The following is a 25,282-nucleotide window of genomic DNA, read 5'->3' on the forward strand; positions in this document are numbered from 1 at the left end:
AAACAAAACAAAAGATTAAAACTGTGCATTAAGTAAACAATATTGGGGTGGCTGGCTGGCTCAGTCAGTTGAGGGACTTACTCTTGATTTCGGCTCAGGTCATGATCCCGGGGTCAAGGGATCTAGCCCTATGTTGGGCTCTGCACTGAGCATGGAGTCTCCTCAAGATCCTTTCTCTCTCTCTTTCTCCACTCTCCTCTCCTGCTTGCTCTCTCTCTCTCTCTCTAAGAAGGAAGAAAGGAAGAAAGGAAGGAAGGAGGGAAGGAGGAAGGAGGGAAGGGAGAGGAGAGGAGAGGAGAGGAGAGGAGAGGAGAAGAGAAGAGAAAGAAGAGAAGAGAAGAGAAAGAAAAGAAAATGATATTAAAATCACCCAGGTCAACAAATATAAAATAAGTGGTACATTTTACATAAACTTAATACCATTTTATAATGTTTTGGCATCAGTAACTTTCTCTTCTCTCTTTACCAATGATTCTTCATTCTTTCAGAAAACCAAAATCATCCTAAAATTTTTCTTGAGCTTTTTTGGGTTTACTTGTCAGTTTTTAACAAAATCCTATAACTGATCATCCTTATACATAAACCCTTTTATAATATAGGAAAATATTTATGATGTCTACTTTCAATTGTATTTAACTTTTCCTTTAATTCATGGGCAATTTTAGTTTTTTTTTATTAAAAACAAATTATTTTTTCAATATTTGGTATTACTTTTATTCCCCAATATTAGCATTATCAATTTTTCACATTACAAAATAAACATCTTGAATTTAAGTACAATATTTCCCAAATACAATGAAAACAACTAAATATATCACCCTTTGTAAAATATCTCTAATGTTCTACATCAAAGTAAAAAAAAAAGATTTCAGACCTCTGATTCATCTCTGTGAGAAAATTTCATTTATTAATAATAATGGATATGACTAATTCTCAGTCATATGAAGTAAATCTATTTAATCCAGCCTGCCAGTTAAACTACTTCTATTTCTAATTCTAAATATAAATACTCATGTTTAGAAAAAAAAAGAAAAGGAAGAAAGAATAAACATTATCTAAGTCCTTCTTCAAATTATTCTAAGAAAGAAGCATCAGAAGAGTTCTAAAAGATTCTTCCATCAGGCAGGAAAATAAGAAAATGCTATTTATACATTGCTGGTTTATAATCATCGTAGATCTAAAATTTGGCTCAGAATCCAGGTCAGTGTAAAAAGAAATGACTTAAGAACATCAAAAATACAGGTGCAGCTACAATTACCTATTTGCCCTTTTTTGTAGGGTGTGTCTTTGTTCTCACAGCTGGGAGAGTTGTACTTTAAATGTTCAACAAAGAAAGCCACCACATTAAAGAACTCTAGAAATTCCTAGAACCAAAAATGTAGCAATACCCATGCAATTTTCCCTTGCCTTTCATAAAGATATTATGTGCTTTAATCTCCTGTTCATCTGTGCTCAACGCATCGGGGAAAGAAATGAAAACAAAGACTTGAAAACAAAGCTTAGGAGAGAGGAATCACATAAAATATCTAATAACCAATATCTCTTAAGACTTTACTTTCAGTTTTGCAGGGGTGGAAGAACTGGAAATAACGTCATTCTGTTTCTGTCTTAAATTTTTTAATTACTCAGTTTGAATTTTGCCTAAAGGAAAAACAAAAACAAAAACAAAAACAATTAGGATCTAAATAAGAACAGTAATTTTGAACTCAAACTGCTGATTATAATCTATTCATCTCCCTGCATGTAGAAATGTGCTTTTTACCTCTTGTGTTTTATCAGTTTCACAGCCATAATTTATACAAAACACACAGATGGTCTTAAAAATAGCAAAAGTTTCGGATGTTACAACTTCCTAGCATATGGAACACTATCGTGGATCATCATTTTGGCAGCATTTAAATGATTTTAAAATTATTTATACATTAACATCTTGGCATTGTTTCATAGCATTGGTTACTGCAACTTTAAATTGTTTGATCCCTGATTGGAGGCACTTCTTATACTGATGCTAAATTACTAATGAGTAGGGGAACTGGTGTCCTGTATTGAAAGTAGATAGCAGCATCCTCTGGACAACAAAGGGTAAATGAAGATCCAATAGTGAATTAAACATTTTGGCATAAACCATAACATCTCTTTACATTTCATATAGGATACAACAGGAGGTTCCAGGAATTATTAAAAAACACATTTACCATGGCAGTTTTAAACTGTTAACGTCACAGAAAATGAACAGATACATGCATATGCGCGTGCACACGCGCGCACACACACACACACCTTTTAAGATTAAGTCTCACCTTTCAAAATGTGAGACTACGATCATCTTTATTACTTATCCACTATCTTACAGTATAAAAAAGAATTGTTTATTCTCTGTGTCTGATTTCAATCTTTCCAATCTCCTGAACCACTTCCATGAGATTTCAACCTCTGGACTCCACCGAAACTGCTCTTGTGAAGGTCAAGTGGTTGAATTCAATAGTCAGTTCTTACATTATGTGATGGACAGGCTGACACTGACTCAGTCTTTGTCACCTCCGTAACACCCTGTCTTTGCTTGGCTGTCTTCTGCCTTCCCTTCTTTCTCATCCACTCCCTCTCAGTCTTCACTGCTCTTTCTGCCTGTCTCCCTGAGGGCTAAACACGGAGTCTTTTTGCCTTTCTACATGTAATCACTGCCTTGGTGATTTCTGCCTCCTGTTTTTAAATAATGCATACATAATGACGATTCCCATATCCATCAGGATAAGCTACATTAGTCTATGGTAAGAAATTTTCCCTGACGTAATACGACAAAGATTTCTCATTCGTTTGATGTGTCTATCATGGGAAGACAGAGGTGTGGGGTGGAAAGTTTAGATACCCATAACTCGGGGACCCAGGCTCTATGAGTGTCCATGTCGTAGCTGCAATACTTGGAATGTGTCCTCCTTGGTTGCCACATGAAGGCGGCAAAAAAATGCTGGAGGCTCACTCACTAGTATTTAATTTATTTAACTTCCACACAGCCCATAAAGCTGAACTAGTCAGATTGGGGTGCCCAACAGCAAAGAGACTGGGAAACAAAGTCTTTCATCTGCCCAGAAGCAGGGGACGATTGCAGTGTAATGAGTGCATGCTATGTCTACCACAGCTCAATTTTTTCTCCAGTCTCGACCTCAATTCTGAATTTCTGACTCATGTTTCCAACTGCCTATTTGGCATTTGTACTTGGGATATCTAATAAGTACTTCAAAATTGCAATGTCCCAAACCGAGCTCCTGATACTTCCAACCCCAAAATCTTCTTTCTACAATAAACGGCATCCCAATATTTTCAAGTGCTGAGACCAATCAGTTAAGGTAAGCCTGAACTCTTCTCCTTTCCTTACAAGCCACATCCAATCTGTTAGCAAATTCTGTTGGCTATTGATTCACAGCAGATCCAGAATTTAACCACTACTCACTACTTCCCCTCCTAGCAGAATGATCCAAAACCACCATTTCCATCTTGCCTAGATGATCAAAATCTCCCAAATAGTCTCTGTGTGTAATCATTGCTGTGTTTTCAGTGTGTTCTCAAGACAGCAGAGGATTCAGCTGCAAACCTCTGATGTTTTTTACTTCACTCAAGGAGAAAAAACAAATTATTTACAAGATCTCTAAGGTCCTACACAGTCTGGCTACGTGTTTCCCCAATATTATCTCCTACCAATCTCCCCTTTACTCAACGCACACTGACCACTTTGCTCCTTTAATAAAATGTATTAGGTACGCCCTGTGTTAGGGTGTTTAAACATACTGCTTTGTCTGCTTACTTTTCCAGGTACTTGTATAGGTCCCTCCCTCAATTTTCTCAGGTCTTTATGAGAAGCATTCTCTGGTCACCCTATTTAAAACTGAAATCCCACCCCTATCTTAATTAATCTGTCTATCCCATCAGTATTTTTTTTTATCTGATGATAGCCTAGCATGTTAAATATTATACTATCTATTTTGGCTTTATCTGTACACTCACTCACAAAATATAAACTCCAGAAGGGCACTCGCCGATTTCTACTTAATGCTGCATCGCTGATGCTGAGAATTTTATCATTAATTTGTATTAAACCCAAATAGGTAATTAATCAGGAAAGATATGAAGGAGGAAATGGGTAATAACGATTTCAGTGTGTTTGAATCATTCAGGCAGGAAAATGGAAATTACAGATAATGGTCACTAGGTGACTTAAAATACATTTTTAAGGCAAAGTTATTGCCTCAATTGTGCATAAATCTAAAAGGAATCTGTTGTCATTAGTAAGGGAAGCATTTATTCCTATAGTCTCTACTCCCCTGTGCTCTTGACTTCACTTCCCAAAAACAATGTTGCACATACAGTTCACTTTTGCCATGTTTCTTTCCAGCACCTCTTAAACATATAGCTAGATTATTCTCACCCCAATCACTAGAATGAGAGACTCATTCTAATTCAAATCAATGCAAGAAAAATGCTTGATTTTCTTCAAGGTCCCTAAAACTTTGTCTATTATAGCCTTCTCGATTTTAGTTTTCCCTATTTAATTCTTTTTTTTTTTTTTAAATGTTTTATTTATTTCTAGGAGAGAGAGACAGCGTGAGCAGGGGAGGGTCAGAGAGAGAGGGAGTCACAAACTGAAACAGGCTCCAGGCTCCGAGCTGGCAGTCAGCACAGAGCCCGACGCCCACAAACCGCGAGATCATGACCTAAGTGAAAGTCGGAAAGTCGGACGCTTAACCGACTAAGCCACCCAGGCGCCCCTTCCCTATTTAATTCTTATGCTAATCTGCTAACTGGTTGTTCAGAAATAGTGTGAACTTTCATTAGGGCTATGTGGTCTGTGCTACAAATTTGTTCTTCTATACCTTTAGCAGTGACTTTTCCTTATACACATATTCTCCTTGGTAACTTTATTTTTTTTTAATTTTGTAATGTTTATTCATTTTTGAGAAAGAGAGAGAGTGGGAGAGGGCCAGAGAGGGAGCAAGATACAGATCTAAAACAGGCTCTAGGCTCTGAGCTGTCAGCACAGAGCCTGATGTGAGGCTCGAACCCATGAACCATAAGCTCCTGACCTGAGCTGAAGTCAGATGCCTAACTGACTGAGCCACTCAGATAGATGCCCCACTTCTGGGTACCTTTAAATCTTGGCCAATGAGTTCATAACAGAGCGTATGTGCAAAACAAAGAAACTTGTAAAGGGCAATAGTGTACAATCATAGAATCAATTAGAGTTCAGTTATTTGTGTGTTTTAGCAAACACCCTACAAGATAGAAAAGGGAAAGAAGTTATATAGAATAAGTGACGTCAAGAAAATGCATCATTACTCCAGAGAGCAGAATCCTCTACTTATATGACAGCAGGAATTTGAAATCCAATAATCTAGTCACACAATTTTATTTTATATGAGATAAATCCATCACTTAACCATCATTCAGAATGGGATTCTATTTTTCAGCACAATATTAAACTGTACAGAACACAAAAGCCATTTGAAAAGGACAAAGAGATGAAAAAAAAGTCCTGAAGTGACTTACAACACCTTTGGCGACGTACCATATTATCGAATCTTTAACAATTTTTACTGTAGCATATGGAAATGTGATATGCCCTAAATTAAAGTAATAATTAAATCATGCATAAATGGGTTAACAATAAGACATTAAAGTAGAAATTGTACTTTTCTTTTACTAATCTCCACACAAAGCAGCATACATTTTCCTCACTCATTTCCATGTCCACACAGGGAAAACTGAAGTATGTTTCTTTTAAAAAAAGTGCAAATGGGGGATGTGTAATCTTTTATTTTAGAAACAAACTACTTCACTTTTCTCTCTCTTCTTTGGTGAAGAGATACACACTAGATCGAGGACTGCCCCCCTCCGCTGAATGAAATACTCACAGTTATTCGTTCGTCTTTATCATCCAGTGGAGAGCCGTCTTTCTTCCATGAGATGGTGGGTTCAGGATGGCCTCGTGGTGGCTGGCACTCCATCACGGCAGGCTCCCCAACCGCCACCATGACATCGGAAGGATTTTGTCTGAAGTCATCCCGGAGTACTGCAGAGACAAGATGAAATCCTTATACTCAACTGTGACATATACAGTCCTAATCTCCGAACTGCAGCAAGGAAACATTTATTATAACAAACTATTAGTAATAGCCACCTCGATATATCCTGGAGAAGCTATATTTACTTAAGAGACATATGCAACTTAATAAAGATAACTGGCCTTAAGCTACACAACAGGGATAATCTGATATTCTCTATGGGCCAGCGGACAAGTGTATTTTGCTGCTTTGTGCCCTCACAGTTAGCATTTGGCTTATCTTTAAGTTGCATTTCTTCTCTGCCTACTGCTAAGACTTCCCTATCCATGTGCTAATGAATATAACACAATCCTCCTTTCACTTATATGACACACTGAGATGATGCTTTCTATTAGGAAGTCAATTACATATACATACAAACCAAAATAAATAGGCTTCCAAACACGTTCAGTTGAGTCATTTTATTTTATCTTATTTTTAGTGTTTTATTTATTTCTGAGAGAGAGAGCGAGAGAGAGAGAGAGAGAGAGAGAGAGAGAGAGAGAGAGACAGAGAGAGAGAGACAGTGTGAGCAGGGGAGGGTCAGAGAGAAAGGGAGATACAGAATCTGAAACAGGCTCCAGGCTCTGAGCTAGCTGTCAGCACAGAGCTCAACGCAGGGCTGGAACCCACGAACCGTGAGATCATGACCTGAGCCGAAGTCGGACGCTCAACTGTCTGAGCCTCCCAGGCGCCCCTCAATTGAATCATTTAAACATATTTCATATTAGTGTATAAAAGTGTATAAGCATTACAACTTAAATATGCATGTTATAAAAACTTTAGATATAATTGCAAAATGACTATGTTCAAAATACTATGTGTGTTTTTCCGTTATTGCTGAGTGAAACCTGTGTAAGAAGAAGTCAGTGATGATTACAGTACCACTACCAAGTATATCACTTTGTATCTCCTGTATTTTTTGTTTTTAGTTATTTATTGGCAAATATTATTTCACTGAGTCCTTAAACTTATTCAGGATGAGAGATATTATTAACCTTATTTATGCTATTGACCCTGTATTTTATTTTTTGTATTATTTTTCACCCTATATTTTAGAGGCAGAAACCGTTTATTACTATGATCTCAACTGGATACTAATGTGGTATTAACATACTACAAAACAAGCAGCATCATTTGCTTGGTAAATATTAGAATAACACGTGAAAAATAAACCAAATCTGTATTTCAAACGTAGTTCATACAGCAAAATTGTCCTCTGTATCTTGCAAACATAATGAAATCATGAAATCATTCTTTGGCAGGAGTTAGTCTTAAAACACAACTCCACTGTTTACTTGAACATAACCTCTCTTTCTACATTTACAAACTGGGCATGGAGATGCATACTTCAGTGCAAAATCTAAAAATGTTATCTTTCTCCCACACCATTCTCCTAGTGTGTCATAAAATGTGAACAGTTTTCGTCATCATATTTAAGATGGTACTTAAAACGTTCATTGGTATGTTCAGTGCATAGACTGAAGTGATAAACGTTATTTATCTTTTGAAGTCTACTGAACTAAACATTTGGTGCAACAATTTTGTACTGTAACGGGTGTCTTTCCATTGCAACGACATTTAAAAATGCTCCCATGGATGAAGTACTACACTGTAGAAAACTTATGCTCACGCTATTATTTCAAAAACCACGCTTAAATTTTGGTTTCAAAACCTCAAACAAACTTACAGGCTTACAAGTCCTGTATTTTTCTCTTGTAAGTCTCTACTTTTCGCTCCTCTATACCAGCCAAGTATGTGCACACAACTGAGTAAGCTTTAACATCCACTCAAACAAAAACGTTTCTTAAATGACATGTTGAGGCAACCTGGACACAACGTGACTACATTAACGCTTGGAAAAGAAGACTTCAAAGAGGAGACTTTGTCTTCCTCTTAGGCAAGAAAGGTAACAGGACAAAGAAAAGTCAATATAATCGTGCTACACTGTTGTCCTTCTAACTTTAATACCGTACATTATTTGTTAATAAAATACACACACACAAAAAGTAAATCTGGTTGAACTGAAAACTCCAGCTACTGTTCCCACAAAGTAAACAACAGGGTTTGAAGACTTTCACTATTTATGAACTTATATTATGATTAGGTGTTAAGCACGTACCACATTTAAAACGTAAGGTTTACAGAAAAAGCAAATGAATTGGCCTTAACAAATAATATGTGCCTTTATGGGATTACATTATTAATCTAAGATAACACCTCCAAAAATTGTTAACACCCTTGAAACATGCAAGACGAAAATACTTTTCAAATAAAAATAAATAATTTGCACAATTTTTCTACTTGGTTAGCTTAAAACCAACTTAGTAACACTATATCTTATTTAAAAATTGAGATCATATCTCAAACCAATGAATAATAAAATGTCTTTCAGAAATATCAAAGGTCTAAGTCAGATAAATCAAGGTTTTTTTTTCATTTACTATGTTATTTGAGTTTTTACAGTATAGAATGAAAAGCTAACAAAATGTAATCCATTAAAGATTGTTGCTTAGATAATACTCGTGTAATTATTTTTGCAGCTGTAAAGCATAAAACTCTAGTATTGCCTGTGGCTATACGCAGCCCTGCACAGTTATGAATCTAAGATTTTTTTCTCTATTCTATAAGAACAGCTTTCCTCCTTGCACTTGCCCTGAACATTTCCTTTTGGGGAAAAATAGTATGTGTCACATTATAAAATGCGTGAACTTTTAGTTAAATTATTCAAGTTTCTTATTTCACGTGTATATTTAAGTAATTAAAAATTGAATTCAAATGATGTGCACCATTCTGGCAGAAAAGCCAATGGTATCCATAAGTATTTTCAAATGCGATTCATTAAAAAAATAACTTTCCTTCTCTAACATCACTATTAAACTTAAAGTATATTTTGATAGTGTAAAGTAATATGAATAGTATGAAATTCAAAAGTCTGAAACTAGCTTTTGAAAAGAAGATTTAATATCAATTTGAAAAAGAGGAAACAATATAGATACAATGTATCCAAGTTGATATCACCTAAAATGTTGTTTTTATATTTAAAAAATTATGTTTTATTATTCATTTTTGAGAGAGAGAAACAGAGTGTGAGCAGGGGAAGAGCAGAGAGAGACACACACACACACACACACACACACACACACACACAGAATCCAAAGCAACTCCAGGTTCTGAGGCATCGGCACAGAGCCTCACATGGGGTTCAAACTCACAAGCTGTGAGATCATAACCTGAGCTGAAGTCGGACATTTAACCGACTGAGCCACCCAGGTGCCTCTAAAACGTTATTAAACAAACCACTGTTCATCATAATCCTACATTTGTTCCACATTTATGTGATTGTTTTATGTTCATTGGTTGGTACACAGAATTTGGTTCAACCACTTTTCACTCTTTCTTTCTGCTAAATTAGAAAAAAAAAAATCATAAGCCTCTTTGAATCTTTGAATCTCCTGGAAGTTTTTGTGTAAAAAATAGTTAACTAAGATTTGTCCTTTAAAACAAAAGAAAACATACAATCATGGGTCTTTCTGAAAAACTATATAGCAATTTTAATATAATTCTCAAAATAAGTAAACATGTTTTCGGAAAAGGATTCTAAAACTTTAGTGTTGAATTTGCAATCTACTTGGGTAATGTGAGGAAACAGGGAGCAAGAGGAAAAACATGTTAAGCAGAAACTCTTTGAAGTATTATGGAGACTCTTTTAGAACCCCCTGGGAAATTTCAGAACTTAATGAAACATAAAATTATAGAACAGGCACTAGTCTTTGACAACATTTAATCCCATAAAGAGAAGACAACGGAGTCCCAAGAAACTTGGTCACTAGCTTCTGTTTTCTGTCAGGAAGACCAGAAGAAAACAGAGATGTCTTGACTTCCAATGCAGAGCTTTTTACTTTTTTTGAACATGTCAATATTTTACTATAAAATGCAATTTACCTATCTAACCAATTGTATTTCCAACAAATCTACTCTGTAATTGTTGAAGGCTTGACAGTGATTGTACATCAGTGTATGCGAGTCTCATGTATACCCAATTTCAATAAGGCTCAAGTGCTCCTAGAATTAATTTTGTTCCCTAATCATGTGGTGAACATCTGTGAATCACAATGCCTTCAGTTTCATGAATCACAGAATCTTGGTGCAGTTAGGAGCCTGAGAGATGGGTTATCCTAACCTTTTCTTTTAGAAATTAGTCATCTAAGTCTCCTCAGAGGGGAGAGGAGCACACTGCATAAGTAATAACAATGATAACATGAGCAATACAATAATAATGCTAGCAATGGCCAACAATTAATGAACATTAACTTTATAAGGAACCACACCAAGCATCTACTCACTGAGTCCTCACAACAAGGCTATGATAATGTGAATTTATTACTTTCATTTTAAGAATATGAAATTTCATAGCAGTCCTAAAATACAGATCTCTCGTCCACCAAGGATTCTTCTCAATCAACTTGCTCACCTATCTGGTCTTATGTGAACACAATGTTCACAACTCTAAATACACAGACATCATGATATGATTAATATTTCAGCTCTTTTCCATTGGAACAGAAGGTGCATGAGAAATTTCTCTTCTGACAGTCACCTAGCTCTCTCTCACTATTTTCTGCATTCTTGTGTTTTGTTTTGTTTGTTTGTTTGTTTGTTTTCAGATTTTTCCACGTTTGGAAGACACCACTTCAAACTTTCAGTGGTATGTTGAGAATTAGAATTCATCATTCAGATTTCTATGTTGTACTAACTCTTCTTAATAATCATGCCTTTATTTCAACAAAATGACTAAAGGAAGCTGTGCAATAATAAATTGTGTTTTAATTAAATGTGAGCATTTTAATTAGAAGTAGGTATCTTGGGGAAAAAGAGAGGACAATAATATGCAGTTCTGGGATTTTTTTTTTTTACTTAAAGGACTTATTTTTCAGTTAAATCTTGCAGCAAATAGTGGTAAACTGTCAACTGGGAAAATAAAATATTAAAAAATCCTTTAAAATTAGGGTACAATAGAGGAATAAATAAGAAAGGAAGGATATTCTCAAAGACTATATGGACGTTTAGTAACAGCATGTCTATTACAACTGTCCACTTTAACTGCTTTCAAAATTACCTATCACCTACCTAATCTTTAATTTGAGTAGAGATTATTCACTTCTATGTTACTTCTAGCTCTCCGTCTAAATGCCAATTATATGGTGAAATAAATAAGTGTTATCTGATGTCAATAATTTCAAAATAAGTATCATTCTTCCATCTAACATTATCTGTGCTGAACACATAGTTTGTGCCTGGCACTTACACTGTAACTTTGGTACTTTCTTTGCAGTGAAGTTTATATAAATTCTGTGTCTGTCAAGAAACAATGTTAATCTTCATCTTGTCAGAAAATGGCAACATGATAGGATTTGATTGAAAGTTATTTTGTATTAAGATATGCAATACAAATCTTAGGGAGCTAGATACAAAATACCGAATTAGGGAGCTAGATAATTAAGTACATCATAAAAGTTTTTATAACTACTTGCATTCCTACTTAATATGTTCTCAGCATTACCCAGAAGAACAAAGTATCAGCTGGGGCACAAATGTGTTGAAAACTCTTTTCAACAAATAAGGTTCTTATTTTTTCAATTTTTTAAAAAATAAGCTTTACACCCAATGTGGCATTTGAACTCATGACCCAGAAATCAAGAGTCACATGCTCTGCTGACTAAGCCAGCCAGGTGTCCCCAAACTCTTTAACATTTCTTAAAAGAATAATTCGAAACTTTTAAAAACATTTCAGCAAAAAGGATGAATTTACAGAAAGATATCATAACCCATTGAAGAGGAAAACTAAAATGACGTGTAAAATAATATTCCATGAGGTATTATCCATCTCATATTATCATTTTCTAGAGCTAAGGAATTTGATTTTTATAATGAGGCAAGTAAACATCGATTCTTTACAGTTAGGATTTTACTATAACTGTTTTCCTAAAGGATACATTTTTTACTTTAAATGTTGGCACTGAGTACTTCTATGAATACTCTTCAATAATTATGTCATCTTCTCCTTGTGTTTTTATAGCATGCAACTTTATTTTTAAATCTTAAATTATGCTTCGGTTAAGATCTTGGAAGAAAATATGCTGGTAAAAGCATTTATTTTCTTAACTACTGGAGCTTTTGAAGATTTCACAAACCTCTTATGCTGGACCCTAAGAAGCAGCACATATTTTTAAACAAATTCTACATTCTGAAGAAGTTTTGTATTATAGATAGATTTCAGACACCATTCAACTTTAACTAACAATGAATATAGAATGCCCAACAGAAGAAGCCATTACTGGAACAAAATTAATGAATAGTAGTTTGTGTATTTGCCTGTTTATAGACCATATGATGGAAGAATAAGCTTATGTAAACACAGCTGCATTCCTCTGTGTTCTGCTGGGCTCAGGAATGGGGAGCACCCCATTCCTGGTCTTTTAATGATCAGAATTACTTTCAGGTTGCATTCAAGGTTAAGTCACGTTCCCATTTATCAGAGACATGCACACCATAATGACCCTTTCTATGAAAAACCCTCATGGCTATCTGTAGGCCTTGCTTCATGGTTTAATTACTTCATACTTCACTTCAGGAATCAACAACAGCACAAGATAGTCTTTAGCATTTATTACTATGGCACTAAGACATCAAGACAAAGGGAAGGCAAGTTTAGCGTACTGGAGTTAAGTTAAAATCTGTGATGTATTCTAGAGAAAGGTGTACACCAATGAAGACCAGCATTTACATAGTTATTACTCACAGGACTTGAATCTGGGGTATCACAAAAAAAAAATATCCTGCCAAAGTCAAGTTGCTAAAATCCTAGGTTCTAGCTTAAAGATGCCAGTAGCTTACTAGATGTTTGTATTTTATATACTTTACATTCACCTATAAATTAAATTATTAATGAAGAAAATGTAGCATCTGTAAAACAGCATCTTATATGGTATTACTTGTAGATGTGTTTATTTTAGTAGTGTTTATTTTAATAGTGAAAAAAACCCACAAAAGTCAGGAGATTCAGAATCACAACACACATCCTTCCCCTGTGCTGTGATTTCAATAGGTATATTCACAATGACTCAGTTATTTCCATACAAAACAGAGTTTTACACTCTATCTTGTTAGAGTTATTATGAAGACTAATTATTTAGTGTTTGTACAGGACCTGCCATTTATATGGTGCATTACATCTGCAAAGAAGTATTACTGTTAGTCACTATGTAAGGAATTGCCAAATTTCTCAGCTGCCAGTACAAATGGAAAGGAGGACAAAGAATGCCATTGATGAGGGCTTCTAAGTGCCAGAGCAAAAGTCACACTCAGGAGTAGCTTGGCAGGGTTAAAAAAACACAGACAGAATGAGGCTATCTGAGCCATGGGACCCTGATTGGGGCAAGACAGGCATGTGTTCCTTCTTTTATGAAATCCACTTTTGTATTTAGCACCCTGCATTGATAGAGTCCTTGATCAAAGGAATATATGCATGTATTTATTGTCTGGCTCTTTGTATTTAAATGTCAGCTCTAGAAGGACAGGGCATTTGTCTCTATCACTTGGCATATCCGGTGCCCAGAACAATGCCCAAGACATAGTAGGAATTCTGTAAATGTTTACAATATTCTCTTTGTGCGCTAGATACTATGTATGAAATGGTACTAAAACTGGCACACTAACAGTGCTCAAGGTATTGAGGAATGAATAGGCAATATTTAAATAAATGCAAACATACAAATATAGTTGTAATACATGGCTTGAAGGAACAGGATAGAATGCTGTGTGAGAAACGAATGAGGTGCGTAACTTAGATAGGAGGTGAGGGAACACTGAGGACAGAACAGTTAAGCTGAAACCTAAGAAACGAGTAAAACTTATCCTAGGGAAGTGCAGAGCAGGCAGAAATAACACAGGTTGAAGAAAAAACTCGGGACCATCAATGAAAGCGAAAAGACTCCGACCCTGTGCGGTGGACCAGGTTGGCAGCAATGCAACAACATGAGGTTGGCACGGGAGACAGGAGTCAGGTTTGCTGGACACAGCAGACGTGATAAAAGGGTCAGCTTTTATTTTAATTCCCATGGGAAGCACTTCAGTGGCTTTTAAGCAGAGCTGTCTCATGATGGAATTATCATATTTAAATATTCATTATAGCTACTCTGTGAATGAAATGGAGAGGAAAATAAGAATGGAAGTGGAGAGACCAATTAGAAAGCTATTGCAGCAATTAAGGGGAAAATGGTGTTTTTATACTATTACCACGACACTGGATTTGTTGCAAAGAGGGGAACAGATGGGTGTATTGGAGGTAAAAATCAAAATGATCTCTTGAGTGGTTGAAGTTGACAGAAGTAAAGATGTCAACAATGATACCCAGGTTTCTGATCTGAGCAACTGAACATTCCATTTCTTTTATTTTACAATTTTTAAATACTTTATTTTTTAATTAATGTCTACACCCAACACAGGGCTCAAACCCACGACTCCAAGATCAAGAGTGGCACACTCCACTGACTGAGCTAACCTGGTGTCTCTGAATGTGCCATTTTTAAGGTATAAGAGGACAAATAGATAATATACAAGTAAATCTTTCATTGAGGAGGAAAAGGAAAAGTGTGTGTGTGTGCGTGTGTGTGTGTGTGTGTGTGTGTGTGTGTGTGTGAGAGATAATTTCAGAGTATAGGAATAACAGGAAAATCATTTTATTGATTAAAAAATACGGTTTGGAGCACCTGAACGGCTGAGTGGGTTAATGTCCAACTTTGGCTCAGGTAATGATCTCACAGACTCGTGAGTTCGAGCTCTGCATTGGCTCTATGCTGACAGTGCAGAGCCTGTTTGGGATTCTCTCTCTCTCTCCTTCTGTCCCTCTAAACAAACAAACAAACAAACAAACAAGCAAACAAACTTAAAGGAAAATATTATGGTTTCAAATTTGGTCTCTTAGTATTTAGCACTGGATTGATGTTTACTGGTTTAGACCTTTGTACTACTCTATTCCAAATCTGAACTGATAACATCCCTTGATCAATTATTCTATATTATAATTTTAGGATGACAAATTTTAAGTTAGTTTGATCCCTATTATGTCATTTTAACTGAAATATGAAATAAAACGAATACATTTTGGATATATAGACATATACAAACAAAATTATATATACAAATATATGTGTGATATATATGACCATTAATAACTGGTGTATTGTGATGATATCCACACTTGGTAGCAAATTGTAGTAAAAATTCATTCAGTTATTTTGCTCAAGGAACAAAACACCTCAAAACATTATGGGTACTTCTCAGGACTGCCATAAATTAAGCTCAATTTACTATTTAAGTACAAAAGCATCAATAGCATATTAAATGTTAATTACGTAATTAGAATAATGATAATAAGAAGTTTACACTATCTCTAAAGCATAATAAAGTTCCTTGGGGAAATGCTGACTCATCAAACTCTTAAGGATTTGTGACTCACTCATTTATTCATTCAATAAATTACTAGGCACTGTGTTTGGAGGTGATGACTGAAGGATAAACAAGACATAGTTGATTTCTGGTTTCAGAGCATTTATTTCAGGGTTTTTCTCTTTCTTTCATCACAGAATGCTTTGTTCAATGGAAACTTTAGACAAAAGTTTAATATGTAAAACAGATAAAAAGTGTATGGTTGCACTTCCCCATCTGGGGCTGTTCTGAAGAGGAATTCAGGCCCGGTGTGAAAATGACAGAGGAGTGGCGAACACTGATATTGTACTGATATTGTACACAGCTAGTAGGCAACAAATACAGGATTTGGACCTGAATTCACTTGGATACCGAAGCCTGGATTTTTAGTACTAAACTTGCCTGGGCTTCTAAGAGAGGCATTATTCAGACCTCAGTTTGTCTTCTTGTTGGCTGATAAGAGAACTCCACTTTGGTGCTATGTCAGAGTACATCCAGCTTTCCCTGTCACAATGAAGTGAAATGTGGAGGGGTTTTTCATTCCTTGCATTTAAAAAAATGCCTTACAATGAGAAAGAATGAAATCTGGCCATGTGTAGCAACANAATAAACTATTTGTAAAAAAAAATGCCTTAAATTATATAAGCATAGATAATATGTAATCACACATATATATATAATCACAACTTCATAGAACTCCTCCATTTCCACCCCACCCCCAATTACAAATGAAGACCCCAAGTTAGGACTCACGGTTGCACAGTAAGTTACTGGGCACAGCAGGACCAAAACCACGAAACAACTATTTCCATAAAGGCACATGTTTTTAAAGAGCCAGAGAAAGACTGGAATATTTTCTAATTAAAATATTTCCTGGGAAAGAAAGGTGGTTGTAAACAAACAAACAAAAACCCAGATGTTCTTTTATCCTCTCAAGTCCAAGATGCAGCAGCTAACCAGGAGAAGGGCTAAAAAAGAGTTTTCACATTTTATGGAAAGTCCAATGGTTAACAGTCTCAAGAGAGAAAAATCCTCACAGTTTAAAATGATCTCGTTAAAACCTCCCTAGTAATTGGGAAGAGCTGGAAAAAAAAATAGCTATTGGATAAAAAAAACACACACACACAAACTATTCTCACTAATGTATCTTTGTGCAGCATAATTAAGATTGCCAATTATAACATCTCACCCCCACCCCCCACTGAAAGGAATGGTGATAGAAAAAAAAAAAAAACAAAAACAGAGTCTAAATAGCACATACAGAGACACATCAACTAAACAAAAAAGGGTCTTTAATTGGTGACAATCTGCCCTAACTCACTGTGACTATTTCCCAACATAATAACTTTCAGATCTGTTAATTCCTTGTATCTTCCCCGATCACAAGCTGTCTGGGGCTTCAGAATAATAATGCCTAATAATGCCAAGTATCTCACAAAGCTTTCGATCTCCAAGGAACACAACAAATATGCAATTGTGTAGCTGTGTGGGCTGCCTTTGCTAACAAACTATTACAGCCCTTGGGAGCATTCAGCCTTCAGCTCCTTGGCAGACAAAGCTGAAGACCTCCTTTTGCTGATAACTAGAGTCATGCTAACAAACCCTGACTTAGGGTTACTAGACATTCAATTCGTAGAAAAGCAAATCATTTTATAACTTCTATTAAGGATGCCATCTTTACCAGTTACACTCAGTGTTTTACAAAGTATAAAATTTTTGCTTCTCCAGTAAGTATTAGCAGTGAGAAAAAATACTGAACATGATAAAAAAAAACTTCAATAAAAATAAGACTTTATCAACATAAAAACCTTAATTATGAATCACGGCTAAACGTAGTGTGCGTGGTCCTATTTTTATATCGGATATCGGAAATGGAAACTGTTCACAATGGAAGTTGATTCTGTACTACAAAAGGTACCTGTTCCATGGCTCTTCACCTGAACATGGTGTAAGTCTCAGGTGAGTTTACTGTATGCAAAACACCTGCAATCACCAGTCCAGGAGCCAAGTCCTGCAGACCTACTGAAGTAATGAGCCGGTAAAGTGATAAAAAAATCCTGGCCAAAGATGCAATAAGAAACTCTGGCCAAAGACGCCTCCCAAAGGTTTTAGTTCAAAGCAGCTAAGCGTTGCTTTGTATTTCCTTTGTTAAAATCATAACTCTTAGATATTAAGAAACATTTCACATGTTGCCAGTTTCTGTACCTGAGAGGGCCTAAGTCATCGGTCCTCACAAACCCTTTGACTGGTGTCCCATTCAATAATTTGAAAGACCATGTACTCTTATCATACTTAAAAACTGATATTTGAAAGTTACGATATGCCTAAAATTTCTGGCATATCGTAAACAATAAATTTTTTAAAAAAAGCTCTTCTTGCCTCTTCTCGGGACATCTGGTCAACCATAAAGACTGTCCAGAATTGACGCTTACCATGGTCCACTGAAATGTACATATACACACACACATATATATATATACATATACGTATACATATTCATATGCTTTTGTAAGTTGTAAATTTTACATTATTCATTTTTAAATCTCTTTGGATTTGCATCTCCATTCTAATTCCTACCCAATTTTATCCCCATGCAACATGCTTTTATGCTTGAAAGATTTATTGTTGCTGCTTACTGATCAGCCTATCACCATTTTCAGCTTTGAAATAAGGCACTGTGGAACTCTTCCTGTGTTTGCTGCCAGGGAGCTTTCTACACCTCTGCAGGTGCACCACAGAAAGACTCTGGATGCCTGAACAGCATGTTTTTTGTTTATAAAGTACAGGAAGGGCAAATATAAAAGGCAAGGGAGGATAAGGGGAATTCCACAGCAAGGGAATTTTCAGGCTTATCAGTTCTAGGAATGCTAGAGAGAGAGACAGAGAGAGAGACAGTCTAGAAAATGCAAATTACTTTTGAAATATATGGGTAATTATATAGGTATTCTGATTTGAAGACCAGAGCCCTCAAGAAAAAAAAAAAAAAAAAAAAAAAAAGCCTTGCACTCCCACTTAGTCTAATCATCAACTTTGAAGATGTTAGCAACTCATCAATATTACAATTGGAGCCCTAATGGCGCAGCATGTATAGATCTTCCTACATGAGCATGAATTAATTTCTTTGAGGAAAATTTTGGTTAGATACCATAAATTTGATCTGATGCTTCTGTGTTTCATATTTTTGATTATAACATTTAAGGAAAAAGAAGCTAAATGTAATTATTAACTTAGTGACTTCAGTAAATTACCTAACGCCGAAGAGCAAAGTATAATCCTAAATGATCAACAGTCAAAATGGAATCAAATAAACACGAACTCAGTCTGATGGGTAAAGAGGGCCAGATGCTTTCTCTGCAAAGTTTACAAAAGGCCTCTGCTCATAATGAGGAACCAATGGTTTCTTGGGACCAGGTTAGCTGCCTGGTCTTTGAAAATATCCTAAACCAACGTAAAGACCCAGAAAGTCATTAGTAACTTTAAGGAACTCAAAGAACTAGAAAGGATCCTCAGAGCTCTTGTGCAATGCTGACAAGCTTTGCATTAATGGTCTCTAATATCCACCTGTTGGAACAGCAAATTATCTTGTAAATTAAACAAATGTACAAGGTTTTGTTTTTCCAGAAGGAACCATTGTTAATTCTTTTTTGACTATTTTTTATTTTTTTCTTTTCTTTTTAGAGTTTATTTATTTTATGTTTTTGAGACAGAAAGTGTGTGTAAGTGAGAGAGGGGCAGAGAAAGAGTGAGATACAGAATCCCAAGCAGGCTTCACACTGCCAGTGCAGGGTCTGAGGTGGGGCTCGAACCAACGGATGGTGAGATCATGACCTGAGCTGAAGCCAAGAGTTGGATGCTGTACTGACTGAGCTTCCCAAGCACCCCAAATCTTTTTATTTTCTAAGTGCTAAACGCTGTTACTTTGTTATTTATTGAACCAAGTCATTTATAAAATCAATAAAAGCCAATAAAATCTCTGATTATCATAAAACTTTTGTATTTATGTTAAATATATTCATAAACCTGCTTTCTAAATATTTGTTAGGCTCTTTGACATATGCAAGTTCCCTTTTAACATCAAAACTTTTTAAGAGTTGCAATACAAATTAAACAAAGAATGACAACCTCAGCTAGCAATTTTTAATTCTGTATACCCTTTCTCAACTGTTAGGACATATAGAATTAGTTATTCATAGTGTATAACCTTCTAACTTGCAATCAATGATAATTCATACTGACCAAAGAAAGCATACTCAGCGACATTATAATTTAAAATACTCACTAAATTTTGATTTCTAAAATCAATATATTATAACTTCAATGGACAAAAATAAGTATTTTTTCAGATTATAAAATTGAAGAATGTTAGAGTAAGCTTGATGCTGAGTTAATTTGATGTTTCTATTCTTTTTTTTTTTTTTACAAATAGTTTATTGTCAAGTTGGTTTCCATTGATGTTTCTATTCTTAATTGCATGTATTCATTCTTGAAGGGCCCAATTTCATTAACTCTCTTTACTAAAATTACATTTATTATCGAAATGGGAATATTTCCTAATGCAAGAATACATTTTCCTGCTAAGGAAATTATGAAACATTTTTCCTAGATCTAACTATGCTTTCTTAACTTTTTTCACAGATGTCTTTAGAAAGTAAATAATGGACCTATTTTAAATACATGATTATGTGTAATTGACAATGACCTATGATTTAGTAGAGATGAAGTCCTGAACTTATAGGCATCATGGAGCAATCCCATGGTCCTAATGAGCAAAATAATGAGTCATATCAAGGATTATTCATTTGTTCGTTTGTTTTTTAAGAAATGACAAAATGTCAAATGCCCCTTTGACCTAAATATTAAAAGTCAGAAAATAATGAAATTAAAAACACATTGTTGCTCTTACTCTGGATCATATTTCTATTTGTTATTTTGTTTTTGTTTGTTTAACCATTTTAAATTCACTGTTTCAAAAGAGCAGTTTATGTAAATATATTAGTAATCTGGACACAGATCACTTCATGTAAAAATGTCACTGAACAAACGATGTAGCAGCATTTCTTAATCACACATTTATCAAGTTACTGTCTTCTTTTGTCTTCTCAACATCAGAGCTAGAGAAAAAATTTTGCTTATATCATGCATAACAATTTCCTCTTTAACTGCCAAAAAAATAAAAGGTTTTCTTATGAGGAAAATCAACTATGCTTAATCTTTCTAATCAAAAGTAGAAAATTTCAAAGATTACTAACTTTACTGTCTTTACTAATCAAACTATTTATGCTGTTTAAACACTTAAGTAACAAAAATAACGCCATTTCTCTTTGCTTAGAAACAAAAGAATGAAAGGAAAGGTATCGAAAGCTTCATTACCAGAAAAGGAAAAACCACAACCAGTAATTAGGCAGTGTTCTAGGATTTGAGGGGATCACAGACATGTTGAAAAAGTAATTAAATATCGAAGAGAATATGAAATAAGCACCATACTACATGATAAGTGACACAAGAGACATGCATTTTACTCCCAAGCAGTATAAATAATTGACAGCTCCTATAATCATAATTAACTGATCTAAGTAATCCTTGAAAAAAAACATATTGCCACATTCCTAACAAAGATAAGAGCTGGCAATAAGTCAAGATTGGCAATTAAAATAGCCTAGATGACATTGTATGGTCATATAAATTCAGGGTTGGTAGCAAAATAACAAAAATAAAGACAGAAGAAAACCAAATTAATAAAAACATTTCTCGTAGGTTTGTTTTAGAATCCGAATGGCTAGACAATGCACTGGAAACATTTATAGCAAATAACATAAGGCTTTCTGTACTCTGAAACTACTCTTAATATTTTGATTCATGAACCCTGCCTCTAATTTAAGTAATTTAAAATAAGTGATTTTTTATCATCTTTACCGTAAGAAAATCCATACCTTAACTTTCCAAATTATAATCAAAGTTTAAACATAGTTTGAAGCAACTGTGACTTTTAATTCTATTTTAAGCAATCTCTATGCCCAACATAGGCTTGAACTTCTAACCCCGAAATCAAGAGTTGCATACTCTACTAACTGAGCCAGCCAGGCATCCCAAAGGAACTGTAACTTTTAGCTAACCAAGTTCATATCTTCATAATGAGGTGAGATAACACACACCCTCAAACAGATGTTACAAAATCACACTATTTTCTCTTCATCCACTAATATCACTGATCTCTGGACTTTTTATTTCATATATTTATTTTACTTCAGTAAACAAACATTTGACTTCCTACTATGGGAGGTCCCTTTAAAGATTAAGTCTCCATCTATGATTCTGCCAGTGCTCAAACCACCTATAAGACTTGACTCCCCCCGGGTGGCTCAGTCGGTAAGCATCCAACTAAGGCTCCAACTAAGCATCCGACTCTTGATCTCAGCTCAGGTCTTGATCTCAGGGTTGTGAGTTCAAGCTCTGCATTGGGTTCCTCACTAAACATGCTGGACATGCTGGATGTGAAGCTTACTTAAAACAAACAAACAAACAAATAAAGAAAATTCCTTTACTCCTCTGGAATCTTCAGCCTACCTTACCTCCCGTGTCGTCTTCAGCTCCTGCATTTCCCCCCTTGCAACCCCACTTTCCACTCCTTCCTTAGATCTTATAGGCTGGAACTCTGTCATAAAGGAATTTAAAGCCCATACTGACAGTGTGAGCAGTTTAAGCAGGTAAGGCTAGAATGTGAACTAAAAGGTTTTTCTTTTCTTTTTTTTTCTTCCTAAGTAATCTGTAAGCATAATGTGGGGCTCAAGCTCATGACCCCGATATTACGAGTTGCATGCTTTACCAACAGAGCCAGCCAGGAACCCTGAAGTTTTATAGCTCATAGGTGAAAGAGATTATGATATGTTAAAGACTTTAATTTTAGTTAGGGACTGCAATTAGAAGTTGATTGTTTTAGATGTGGATTTCGTTTCTTTTTTTTCTCTTTGGAATTCTTTTTTTTTTTTTAATTGAAGATACATTTGACTTGTAACATTGTGTTAACTTTAAGGTGTACAATGTTACTTTGATATATTTGTATATTGTAATATGATTACCATTGTAGCAAAATTTATCCCATTATGTAATCATAGTACAATATTGTTGCCTATATTCATTATACTGTGCATTAGATCACCATGGTTTATTTACTACTAGTTTGGAACTTTAAACAAAATCACTCTTTTCCCCCCAACATCCTCTACTTTTTAGGACGGTGACTTCTTCCATTTCTACATAAGTGATATCGTACAGTATTCGTCTTTGTCTTCTGACTTGTCTTACTTAGCATGAGGCACTCAAGGTCCATCCACATTGTCGCAAATGGATGCGGATTTTCAAAAGATAACTGTGCTTTATCTTAAAAGTAAAGGAAAAAACTTAATAGATTTTCAGTTTAATTCAGCAGAGAAAGATTTAGTCATATGTTCTAAAGTTTTATACTTTGGAGGAATAAAAGAGATAAAAGACAGGCAGCTCAATCTGTATTCCATGATCTTATTTTACATGTTTATTATTTTGAATAATAGCATGTTTCAGTTAAAAGGAACCTAAAGATCTTTCTAGTGCAAGTCTCCTTCATTTTAAAGATGGGAAATCTTAGTTCATCAAAGCTAAGTAGTTTGTTTAATGCTATAACAACCCAAATAGGGTAAGAAAGTCCACTGACTTCCAATTAGATACTGTTAGCCACTGAAAACTACAAAAGAATCCAAACATAACAAAAAGCTTTCAATTATTACTTTTTTAAAATTTGAAATCGAATTGAGAGTGTTTCTAAGCAGTGCTAAACTAGGGCTTTCATGGAAAGTCCTTGGAAACTCAAGATCAGTTCAAGGTGGTTCACTGGGAAGGGGTTGCTCATTTCATAGTTAGCCCCATAGGTCAGCCCCAGAAACCCAACACTTAGAAGATAATTACATTAATATATTAAATCATATCACTATATTAAGCATTAACCATGTGAGGAAATTAGCTAAACCCATTTCTGTAACAACTGTTTAAATCTGATATTATACCTGTTAGTTCAGTTTCAGTTTAAAAACCCTTTCAAGCTTAGGAATTTCATTCTCGGGCTCATGAATTCAGGTTGAAGACAGTGTCATCGTAATCTCTACCTGTCACATAGACATAAGCCCTCTACTTATAAAATAAATGGTTCATTCTGTCATCATGACAGCTCTAAAAAGTGACAGCTCTCTTAGGACTGCATACTAACTTTAATAGGAAAACGTACAAAAAATAATTTGATGGTTTGAGTGATTTTTTTAAGTCAAGGACTTAATATAGCAGAAAAGTATACTTGGAATTTGATTTAAATTGTGATACTGCATCAGTGACTCAATGTATGTTGCAGATTATTTTTTCAATTGTGAATATTGGACCTGTGGCTTTATGGTTTAGAAAGCTAGACAGAGATAGAGATAGAGAGATAGAGATAAAGATGGAGATAAAGAGAGATTTAATTAAGGTACTGCACTGTTAAAAGAGTACTTCCCCATTAGTTTCCATAATTTCAGACCTTTCTTGAAGGTCTGTATAGGTAAATCATTATAGGATAATATTGTTACCAAGTCTTGACGAGAAGGCAAATGACCCTTTCATTTGGAAATGGGTCCAATCTAAACTTCTGCTTAAATGTGGAAGAGAGGACTAACCTTAAAACGTTAGCTCATGTGGAAATCAAACTTCATGAGGGCACTAAAGTGATAATCAAAAAAAAACCCCATCTTTTAATTCAGATTATTAAATTTGGTATGAAAACAATTTACATTTGACAAGAAAATACTTGTAAGTCAACATATATAATGATTCTATAAAGTAACTTAAAAAAAGCCACTTTTTGAAGATAATCAATTTAGAAGGGAGAGCACAGGAGGGAATGTGTCATAAACAGTCCTCACAAAGGGAAAGAGAACATGAGATAATTTTATGATTGTTCTAGTAAGCATTAATATCTACCAAAGGATCACACAGATATGGTGCTTACTGGACATGTTCTATAGTGTAAGATAAATATATGAGCAAGCCAAGGAGATACAGTCTCATTTTATCATGTATTTTAATAGAGGGCAAAGTTAGTTAAACAGATGGCACTCAGGATCTCCCAATGAATTCAGCATCTGTGTGTACATGTTGCATAAATGCCAATTAAAATGTGTCCGAGTAAATTTACATCCCTCGCTGATAGAAAGCAAGCCAATCTTGCTGGCTCAGGATCAAGGTTAAACTTAATCATCTGCTGAACTTGCAGCAAGTTGCTCTCAAATTGTACAGAAATTCCCAGTGAAATAATAAAAACAGAACTCCTATTGATTTGTATTTATTTACATTCATAACTCATTTCTAAAGCCTTGGGCTAGAGCTCAAAGGGAAAAAAAAGTTACTATTTGTATGACTTGGCCAACTATACTTTTAACCACATTTCCAACAAATATCTCTTTGATTAAAATGCCTGCCTGAATAAATTTTCTTAACCTCCTCCTTGTAACTTCCTAGTTAAGATAATTTTGTTTAGAAATTATTCCTTCAAAATGATCTTGAACAAAGAAAACAAAAGGCATGTAGCAGTCAGTCTACATTTAAATAAGAAAGATCAGTCTGTGCTTCAAGAGTGTCAGGCAGCCATGAAATTATTTGAGATAATAATATAAAAATGGACTCCCTTGACATTTTTTTGATAC

General features: G+C 35.0%; 1 protein-coding gene across 1 annotated transcript in view; it reads right to left on the reverse strand.

The window, feature by feature from the left end:
- ROBO1 (roundabout guidance receptor 1) overlaps nucleotides 1-25,282 on the reverse strand; it is a 405,997-nt gene that overhangs the window by 134,395 nt on the left and 246,320 nt on the right. Inside the window, exon 3 of the mRNA XM_077750042.1 lies at nucleotides 5,904-6,061. Within this exon, the coding sequence (XP_077606168.1) occupies nucleotides 5,904-6,061 (158 nt within the window). The remainder of the gene's footprint in view (nucleotides 1-5,903; nucleotides 6,062-25,282) is intronic.

The sequence above is a fragment of the Crocuta crocuta genome, unplaced genomic scaffold (genome assembly GCF_008692635.1).
Source record: "Crocuta crocuta isolate KB4526 unplaced genomic scaffold, BGI_CrCroc_1.0 scaffold545, whole genome shotgun sequence".
NCBI lineage: Eukaryota > Metazoa > Chordata > Mammalia > Carnivora > Hyaenidae > Crocuta > Crocuta crocuta.